Here is an 11,258-nt window from a genome sequence, read left to right on the forward strand (position 1 = left end):
TTCGTTACGTTACGTTAACTTAATATAGTTACTTCTACTCTTTATACTACTATATATATATATATAGTATATTATTATTAGTTAGTGTGTGTGTGTGTGTGTGTGTGTGTGTGTGTGTGTGTGTGTGTGTGTGTGTGTGTGTGTGTGTGTGTGTGTGTGTGTGTGTGTGTGTGTGTGTGTGTGTGTGTGTGTGTGTAAGGCTCTTAAGAATAAAAATTCAAAATTAACGAAATGAAGGCTAGAGAATCAAGCTTGATGTTTATGTTAACATAAATAATTTAATATTTCATATATATAAACGTATATTTTACTCTTTATATAATAGGTTATCCTTAATGCAGTATTATAATAAAAACTTAAAATATTATTTAAACCATTAATTAACACAAACGCATTTTAAAATTTAGTAAAAGATATAAAAAATATAAAAACTTCATATTACGCAATCCACATTTTTCAAAAAATGAAATGATCTCGATTACGCAACTAAAATGACGGCCAAATTGCTCATTGTTCAATAATACGGCCTCACTGCTTCTTTAAATTTTGATATGTATAACAGTGCGTCCAGATTTTACATTATGGGTTGCCTCAAATAAATAATTAGCCTCCAAAGCAACGATGGATGGAAGGTTTCTTTTTGAATAATAAAACTAAACGAAGATAACCATTTATGAGTCAATTAAAAATGTGAGCACAATGTAGACCTTACAGCTTTTTTTTTTTAACAAGAAGAGAAAAAAGAAAGAACAATATACACATATATTTTTTTTAATAAATAAAACTAATTTGTTAAAGGGGATGCTGGAGCTGCATATACATTACCGATACAACTAGCGTGTTTTGACATTTTTCTGACATTTTCCTGTCGAATTTCTTCGTAGTAGTTTCACAGAATAATTCCTTTTCTACGATTAAAATACTAATGTCGCTGGTATATTTTGTATTTAAAGCTGGAAAAAATAAAAAATTATAGATTATAAAATTATATATTTCTTTATCCATTTTCATCTCAGTATAGTGATCAACGTGAAAGTAAAATGGAGAAAGAAATCTATAATTTTTTTTCCAGTTTTGAACACAACTACACTGGCGACAAGTATACAGTACATTAATACGTACATTTTAATCGTGAAAAAGGAATTTTTATTCTGTGAAATTACTACGATAGCAAAAACGCTAGTTTATCGATGATACAGGCGGCTTTCAGTATACTCTTAATTTACTAAAAATCTGAATATTGGTTTTCAATAATTTTTTATTCAAATACTATCAACTTTACAGAAAAACAGCGAGAGATAAAATTGTTTATTTTCTTCACATAAAGTTCTAAGAATTTTTTCAGAATTTTTTAATACCGTATTTTTTCATGTTGATAAAAATGAGAAAATGCAGTACTAAAAAGTTGATAAAAAATTTTAAAAAAATTTTTAGAGTTCTATGAGAATAAAATAAATAATTGTTGTCTCTTGTAGTTTTCCTGTAAAGTTGATAGTATGTGAGAAAAAAATTATTAAAGACCAATATATTCAGCAATTTTTAATAATATCTTGTTAATTATTGCAAAATGATGATGACGATTTTTCGACTCAGTTTAGTTCACTCTACCTACGAGCGTTGTCGGCAGAATTATCAAACACCCTGTATATGCATGTACATGTACACATATGTATAATATATATGTAAATATATAATTCACATTGAATTATTTGAGCATTAAAGATCCAGCTTCGACCGTTATAAACATTTAATTTCTGGTATTAATTGTGTTTTCATATGTACGATCTAAAATAAAATTCTTATTGTTCAAACTTTTTTTGTTATTTTTTTATATGGATTTTGGAAATATTTCTCTCAATGAAAGATAGCTCGTTAGATATTCTCATCTAGAATTTATACATGATCCCAGTAAAATTCGTGATTTTCAAATGGTTAGAAATAATCGAACGAGGATCCACTTTTTTATTAATGTCAGACTTATGTACTGGAATTTTAATTTTAAGCTGTCTTTTTATATGATATCTCACAATCCAAGCAATTGATGTTGCAAAGTGAGACACTCTAGCTAATAAGTTTTAACAAAGATTCGTCGTTATAATTTTTTTTAACGTATGACAAATTGTGAAAGCAATTTGAGGATTAAATTTTGTAGAGATCGGAATAAATCTTTCAGATACAAAATTGATGTAAGGAATAGTAAAAAAAGATCTCTCTGATAAAATTACAGAGAGAATCAAGGGAAAGGGAAGCGGATTCAGCCGGAAGCCGCCGTTCATTGTGAGATAGAGAAGTGTGATGGAACGTGTGTGCTACACACACTAATATTGTATTGCGCACTAGTATTGTGTGTATGTACGTACATGCACACTTGACATTTGCGGAAGTTAAACTATAAATGGCAGAACCAATCAGAGAAGAGAAATGCTATCTGCTTTCTGAGAATTACTAATTGCCATCCTTATTAGTGATATTAGAAAAATTTTCTTACGTAAAAAATTTGTTAGCTTTTGTCTAATTATAGGATATATGAAACTGATCGGATATTATTTAATAATACATTTATTATATTTATAAAATTTTGATAAAATTTTGGGTGAATTAATTTAATTATTTTATCCACCATGTCAAAAAATGATATCCTTCTTGTAAATAAGATAGAATAAAAATTCAAATATCTACTAAAGAAAGATGGTTTATGATCGAAAATAATTTCTCCTTCCTTTCTAATCAGATGAATAAAAAAACATTCAAAAATACTATTGTACTTCTCAATTTTCATGATAAATTGTAATGTAAAGAATTTAAAAAGTATTTAGAATGGTATCCAATTTATCTTTAGGACCATAAAATAGAATGTCATCAATATTTCTCATGTAAAAAAGAAGTTGGAAAGATAATAATTCTAATGTGAAAGTCTCTGAATCTTGCATTACAAGGTCCAATAATTAACAAAAGCGAATCCATATATCTGCTTATAATAAACACTGTTAAACATGAAGTATGTTGAACATCCAGCTTGGCTCTCTAACCCATATGTTAATTTTAAATGTTATGTATATATTTGTAATTATCATATAATTAACACAGGTACGTACCATTGCATGATTCACTTATTAAAACTTCATCCTGGAATTAAAAAAAAAATATTAATGACAAATCATAAGATTGAAAGATTTGTCATTACATTTTTAAGATAATGAACATAGAGGCTATGTAATTAATATTGTGTACCTTTGCTGCCAAGAGATCTTTAATGGGTTTAAATGGATTAGAGTGTATAGATATTTTCGATGTATTTGACGCGATAGATTGTGTCCGTTGAATTTTATATTGACAGTTTTGCGACTGTTTGACTCTACTGTTCAGAACAGCGTAATTCTTCACTATGATATCCAACAACCATCTGCCAGAAAATGAATTCTGATCAATATGAAAGTTTATGCCATTAAACTCTTATTATGAATCTAAATTTTCTTAAGCGTAATTAAATATAATTCTAAGCTTACTTATATCCATCCTTTATACCCATAGTACTACTCTTGGATTGCTCTTTACTGTAAAAGCATGAACATGTTTCCACTCTTGTTGGACATCTCATAGCATTGGCCGCACACTCTACATCAAGGTTTTCAACCACATCCAACTCATCGATAGCTCCATTCAGGTCTTGTTTGTTGGCGAGTCTATGCATACATTACGAAAATCTGGATGAAATTTGCATCAATGATATTACGATTTATTAATATCCTTGATCATTATATGCACACAAATGGTTTAATTTCCTTTTCGTATGTGCGCAAGCAAAAATGTGTGCAGAGACATAACTTCAGATCTCTTACAACAATATTGGTTTCGTCGAAATATGCTCGTGTGTGATTAATTCATTAAATACGACTTTATTCTCTGCAAGACGGGAAATATCACTAGCGTCCACCACGTATATAAGACCATGTATCTAAAAGACAATTAAAACAAAGCTTCTGTTTGCCTTAGTATAGATATGTAGCGAATAGATAAAATAATTTAAACACCTGCTTAAATACACTATTTGTTTTATAAGAGATTGATTTTTAATACAGATTCTATCCTTGTTGAAACAGAATTATACAATGCTTGAATAATCGCCAACTTTCCGGACGACCCAATATAATATTGATAATATATTTAAATACAGAAACATTATAAAAAACGAATTACAAGATTAGTAAACAATAATTAACATCTCTTGTTTATTGAATTATTATTTTTATATATTATGTATATATGCAGAGATATTGTATGTAATAACCTTTTTATTAATTCGTATTGTAAATAATTTCCGTACTATGAAAACATATTGATCTAGAATATTACGTTTTAATGCGATCCGACGTTTTAATGCGACACGCCAAGTTTTTTCTTCACTATAATCCAGTTGGTCATTTTAGTCTATGCGTCTTGAATGATGAAATATTTGGCTAATTGCATTTATTTTGTATCCGTTTTTGATTAAGAAGAATGTAATATTCGATATCTTTTTTATGCACTTGGTGTATATTTTTTTCCTTTTTAAGAAGGTATTACATGATTCAGATTCTGGATTGATCTTCAGATATTCGAATACACGCAATAATATTATAAAATAGGAACGCAATAATAAAGAAAAATAATAATATATGCATTAGAATAGATGAAACCAAATGAATGCTTTATAAGGTGCATTTCACGCATGATATTTAACATTTTATCCTTGTTTATTCAATATTAAAGATAAAATGAAACATCATGCGCATCATGCGTGAAACGGATCGCATCCATAGAGAAATAAATTATTGTATGATATCGAAATTCTTGTATGAAAAATCACTGTTTCTAAATTGTTGTCAAAAAGTCAACCTTATACATACTTAAAACTAGGGAATAGAAGTAATTCGTTACTTGTAACGAAGTTACAATTACAAGTTACTTTTTTGATAACTGATAACTGTTACATTTTTTTGGTAACCATAACATAGTTACACTTTTTTGTAACGGTAACACAAGTTACTTATGCTTGAGACTAGACATCCGTCCGCTGTGATTGATGATCGTTGATTTTAAAAAAGTAATGGAAAAGTAACGAAAAGTTACTTTCTCAAATAACGATAACTATAATGAGTTATTTTTAAAAATTAATAACTAATAATGATAATTTGTTACTTTTTCTACACGGCAATGAATAACTGTAACTTGTTACTTTTAAAAAGTAACTTTCAATTTCCTGCTTAAAATTTATATAAAAATTATTTAAAGCTTTATGAGAAGTGGGAAGTGTTGCACAGGATGATCTGACTAATTGAGTCATCGAATTTGAATCCTCAATGTTGTGCAATTTAATAAAAATAACTTTGCAAAAAATAATCATTACAAATTCATGAAAATCAACTTTTTTAAACTTTTTTAAACGCATCTTTAAAACAGTATTTTTGCACTGATACCGAGAGTTCTACTGACATATAAAACAAACTATAAAACAAACTATAAAAAGTCAGTAAAATGTATTTTTTTAACAAAAATTATTGATGATTGAAAACTCAATTCAAAATTTTGAAAATTTATACAAATCAAGCACATTATAAAAAACATTTTGCCTCTCTTATGTTTACTTTTTGTAAAGCTTTTAGTTTCGGAATTAAAAGATTTTTTAGAAAAAGTGAATTTTTACATATAATAAGATATTTTTTCAAAAAATCATAGCAACTTTTTTGAAAAGTATTTTATAAAGCTAGAAAATCTACTTTAAAATATTAAATTTTGTCCAAAGATATTCCATCCAAATAAAAAATCTTCAAAAAATGATAAAAATATTGAAAAAATAAAAATTTTCCATTTTATGTAATTAAAAACAAAATATTATAGAAGAAATTCTAATGCTAGATTGAAATTATTCTTCTTCTTAAAAATACATTTAAAAAAATTCTCTTCTTTTTTTTGCACCGAGATACCTTAAATTTTTGTGAAATGCAAGAAAATCGAAAACATTCTCGAATTTATGAATATGAATATATACGAGCAAAGATATTTTATTAAAAGAAAAGAAAGAAGTTTTGAAATAGAAACATTAATCATGTTCATTGTTCATCGACATTGACTTTAATAAAATTTTTATTAATAATTATTCAAGCACTGCCTCTCTATTCTAATAAAAATAGAATTTATATGAAAGACAAATGAAAAAGAGAAAGAGAAAGAGAGAGAGAGAGTGGCCAACTTTGTATTATTAATAATAATTAAAAAGTGTATTTCTTAAGTATTCATGTTATTTGGTCCAATCTCTGTAACAACTTATTGTCTAATATTTTTATCATAAATGTTTATTTATAACTGTAGTATTGTTATTTATTTGAAAAACCTATACAAGTCACTTACATCATTGTAATATTTAGGCCACAATGCTCTAATTTGGGAGCTACCTCCGAGATCATATATTTTTACAGAATATGATTTATGCTTTAAGGATACCATTCGGAATCCCATTGTGGGCAATACATTCTGATCTGGATCTACAGTAAAAGTATTAAAAGTATTAGACCAATCATACACGTTTAAGTAACTTGTCAAGTTGTCAAGTACACTTGTTTAAGTTTATTGAAACATGCTGATCTGCAATAACTGTGTATCTAGTTTTGATACACAGATATTCCAATAAACTTGTACAAGCAGATTACACATATTGCATACTTGACAGTTTTGAATGTATGGTCTTATGCAGAAAAAAATTGATGTGACAAGCTTCCTTTTTGTTTGGCTTTACAATATTTTTAATTTTTAAAAAATTTACCGCCACTAATATGATTTAGTATCGTAGACTTTCCAGAATTATCCAATCCCATAATAAGCAGAACAATGGTCCTGAAAAATAAAAAGAAATATAAATACAAAGACATTCCTTTCCTCTCTACAATACGTACTTTTCCGAGGCGCGATTTCTTCGCAGCCTCCTTAGCACGCTTCTGAAGCAGTTGTTCATCGCAGGAAAAGAGATTTGTGATCCCATGCTTCTCACAATTCATCTTAATCGCGTCATCATTCATCGCGAATAATTCCGCATAATCGGCGTTGTGCGTTCCATGAATCTTTTTACATCATTAAATCAGTTAATATCGCGTATCAAATTGATGCAAACTAAATATTTCATAGGTCTTTATTTACACTGATCTGTGACAGAACGGATTAGGTTAGGTGATACGCAGGGTTTCCAACCTTTTGAGATTTTCCTACACGAACACGTCAGGGTCACAGTACAGTAGCGCAACTCTCTCTCTCGGCATTTTTGTTAGTGTTGTCAAAATGGAGTGCGCATGCGTGAAATAAGGAATTAGGAATTAAAAATAAACGATTTTAACTCATTAGAAATTGAAATACACGATTTCTTATATATTGAAAGCGTTCATTCTTTATTTCTAATTCCTTATTCTTTTTATTATGCATAGAGTCTTAGTCGTAAAAGATGAAATCTGACCAATCTAAATGCTCGGTAGTCGATACAAAAAATCAAGAATATGCGCACGAGGGTGCATTCGGGGAGACACTATTCGCGCTATGGACGCAAACGTTATGCTGTTCTTGGAGTCAATAATGTTAGCAAGCTCCATGAACGATCCTAGCATAGCGTTGATAGAGTTTAAGCGTTAAGCGTTTAACCAGAGAAATATATTCGTCGAGGTTAAGTTAATGTAGGAGATTCTATTTTCATCACCAATCACCAACCAAACTTTTCTCTATAATTAAAGGTTTTTAAGGTTTTGTAACGTAAATTTTATTTTCTTGCAGTGAATAACAGAATGCAATCTCAATTGCAATCTCTATGATAGCTTGCCGCTAGGCCGAAGTGAACAATGTAGAAACTAAATCAAAAAATTAATAGTTACACTAAATAAATTAATCAGATAAAAGGAAGAACTCTTGAGCATTCACTGTCGATTTCAGAAAAAGAAACATATCTACATCTAATAAGGATTTTAAGCATCTGCAGCGGAATATCCTGCCGCGCTATATCGCAATACTAACTTTTTCCGTATATGGGAATTAAAAATTGCTACAACAAGATACCTCTGACTTTCACATTTATAATAAAATTAAATACACAAGTTGTACTTCGCAGAAACTTTGAAAAGTTAAAGATGATACACAAGCAAAAATTACGTTCACTCCAGCCTAGCGCAAGCCATCAGCAGAGATTAAAATTGAGATTGCATTCATCATGATAAAATTTGAAATTCACACATTACGTACATACGTTTATTCTACGAAATTCTAAGAGAAAAAAGTTTGGTGACACACGAGAATAGAATCCCCTTAAACATTAATCTAACTTTGACGAGTATTAAATACCAATGCTATGCTAGGTTTACGGATCTGTAAACGTTAACGCTATTAATACACTGTCTCGGAAGAAATAATGTTGATAGCGCGCAGTTGTGACGTAACACGCTCCCATTAGTGACGTTATAATCATTATAAGTCGTGTTTGTTAGCGCTATCTACAGCTCCGCAAACAGTTTGCAGTGCTAAATAGCGCGAATATAATATCTCCTCAAACGCACCCAATGTCTTCCGGTTAATTGTAGATTAGACCTAATAAAGTCGATGTTTATGGAAGTTCGTGTGCTTACTGAAATTTAAGATTAAGATTTATGATTAAGAGTAAGGAACTAATAGGTACTAATTTCATGATTTATTAGTTTTGTAGACATGTACATGGTTAAAAATTTAATAATACTCGAGTTTTATTTAAAACTGTGATTTTAATGTTATCATCTTTGATTATCAAGACAATAACTGCAGAGAAAAAAATTGTAATTTTTCGGTAATATATAGGATATATTGTAATACTAAAAGTATGCATATTTATTTATGCAGCATTTATATAATAAAAGATCACAAATTTAATAATGTATTATCGAAATATTTAATAATCATAAATTTTTATTAATTGTCGGTTATCGTTTTTTATTATTCTGATTATCCCCGAGCCCTATTGATAGTCACGAAAATTTGTTCAGGACCGAAGGTCTTTAATCGTATCTCATCGATGGTAATATTTAAGAATTCTATCTTTTCACTGATTTTAATGAAATTAAGCTCATTCGATGCGTTTTTGTATGAAATGAACAAATGTGGCAAAAATAATGATGCTCTGCTCCCTAGACCGAGATAATAATCGTTGAAGTTAATGACTATTTAAATTAGAAAATCTATCACATCGATGGCATAGACATGAGAACATGTAAATGAGGCTAGAATAAATATTTCCTGCTTTAATTTCATCAATAGGTGAGAAAGGCAGATTACGTTTCGATTGGTCGCTAAGATACGCGCACGCGCCACTACATTTATAATTTCTTACAGACCTACGTAAAGTATCCTAAACTGCGTTCGATTTGCACGCTCACATGCTGTAAACGCTTATGCTTATGAATCTTGTTTTTTGGTTTCAATTTGATTTGTCAGTGTTCACATTAAATAAGTGAAGTCGTTCACTTTTTGGTTATTAAGCGTTAAGTTTGGACACATAATTGATGATTATCATTGATTATAATTGATTGATTGTAATTCGTTTCTTGTATATTAAAAATACAAGTTTAATTTTAATATAATAAAAATGAAATTTTAATAAATATCTGTTTAAAATAATATCAATGAGACATTTGCTTATAACAAATAAAAATTTATTCAAATAGAGAGTGTTAAAATATGCACACAATCCAACATATTCATTAAGCATTTCTCTAATCATGAAAAAACGTGCATGTATCTAATCTACTAAAGTTAGAATCGAATATGCTCATATTTATTTTGGCTAATAATAAGTACTTATTTGCGCTCACGCTTTTTTGCTGCCCTATTTCAATGAAGTATTTGTAAGCATCAGTATGACGTCACAGATGACGTCATGAACGCATTTCTGAATGCTTACATGGCCAAAGCGAACAATGTAAGCAATGCTTAGAAGTGCTTAAAACGTGACAGCGAGTCGGGACAGCAGTTGCGCTTATGATGAATGTAGCTTCTCTCATATATAGGACTCTAGCCATGGTCGCTTCTAGTTGCATAACGAAAAAACGCCATAAATATATCTAATACTAGATGGCTGACTCACCTATAGACTATACATAAAATTCCAAAACCTATGTATTACATAGCGTGATGTAGAAATAAAACGGTTAATAGTCACATAATGTGTAATAGCCGCGATAGGGCCACATCAGCCACATGTTTGCATGATGTTCGTGTTTTTACCTTAAAAGTTACAATGTCGATTGATATCTTGCCATGTGAAAAGTTATCAGTTACAGTTTAAGTGAAAAAATCCGGAGATAATAGGTTTATTCGCGTTACTTGCACTTTTTGCACTTGTACTGGCATCTTCGCTTTCTCTCTTTTCAAAGTCAAAAGTATACGTATTTCATTTTAAGTGCAAAATATTTTAGGATTTCATGCAACGCGAACAGACCTAATATTTCGTAGGTAAGTTGCAATCAATTCTAAGTATTGTTGGTTTTGTTTCTCGGGAACTGCGACATTCGTCGTAACAATCAATGTCAAATGTCATATGATGGATGTCGTACGTAGTGTGAATCCTATATTACAAGTACACTGGGTTTATTTGGAGCGACCCCGAGCAGCTCCCGAGAGACAAAATGAACAATACTATTGTTACGATGAATGTCGGGCGTCGTATGACGGATGTCATACATAATATATACAGTTTATATGTATGTACTATTCTCGCACATAAAGGTTCGGCTCATCAGCCAATCACGTTCAACAGACATGCTCACGAATGCCAGTCCGACAACTGCGCCATCCATTGACTAGTAATCTCAAATATATCAGGGCCATAAGTCGCTCTACTAGTCTTATACATGTATCTGTATACATTATATGAATATAGTCTTTAAGTATTAAGTGAATATAAATTGTAACTTGAATAAATAATATCATCAATAGCTTATTTAATATACATACGTCAAAATATTAATTCAAAGGGAATTATTTTAACCGAGAAGTTAGTTCATTTGTTTTATTCACAGCAGCCTCGACAGCATTCATCATAGATCCCCTGTATTCAATTATTAAGATAAACCTCATGATTATTTAGAAATTAAATCATTACATGATCGTAACAATCATATCAATCATGGTTCTCTCATTAATTGTTGAGAACAATTTTTAACGATAGAGTAATTTTCTATTTAAAACTTAGCTTCTACTTTAGCTTTGCGATTAAACTGTAA

At 29.7% G+C, this 11,258-nt stretch overlaps 2 protein-coding genes across 2 annotated transcripts in view; both read right to left on the bottom strand.

Annotated features, from left to right (window-relative positions):
- LOC105623709 (ADP-ribosylation factor-like protein 13B) overlaps positions 1-7,015 on the bottom strand; it is a 7,589-nt gene extending 574 nt beyond the window's left edge. The window contains 7 exon segments of the mRNA XM_012205092.1: positions 3,096-3,126; positions 3,232-3,403; positions 3,507-3,683; positions 3,840-3,955; positions 6,388-6,521; positions 6,800-6,870; positions 6,930-7,015. Coding sequence (XP_012060482.1) covers positions 3,096-3,126; positions 3,232-3,403; positions 3,507-3,683; positions 3,840-3,955; positions 6,388-6,521; positions 6,800-6,870; positions 6,930-7,015 — 787 coding nt within the window.
- A 3,998-nt stretch (positions 7,016-11,013) lies between these two features.
- LOC105623711 (pyrroline-5-carboxylate reductase 1, mitochondrial) overlaps positions 11,014-11,258 on the bottom strand; it is a 2,639-nt gene continuing 2,394 nt past the window's right edge. Inside the window, exon 6 of the mRNA XM_012205094.1 lies at positions 11,014-11,083. Coding sequence (XP_012060484.1) covers positions 11,014-11,083 — 70 coding nt within the window. The remainder of the gene's footprint in view (positions 11,084-11,258) is intronic.

This window comes from Atta cephalotes, assembly GCF_000143395.1.
Source record: "Atta cephalotes unplaced genomic scaffold scaffold00063, whole genome shotgun sequence".
Taxonomy (NCBI): Eukaryota; Metazoa; Arthropoda; class Insecta; order Hymenoptera; family Formicidae; genus Atta; species Atta cephalotes.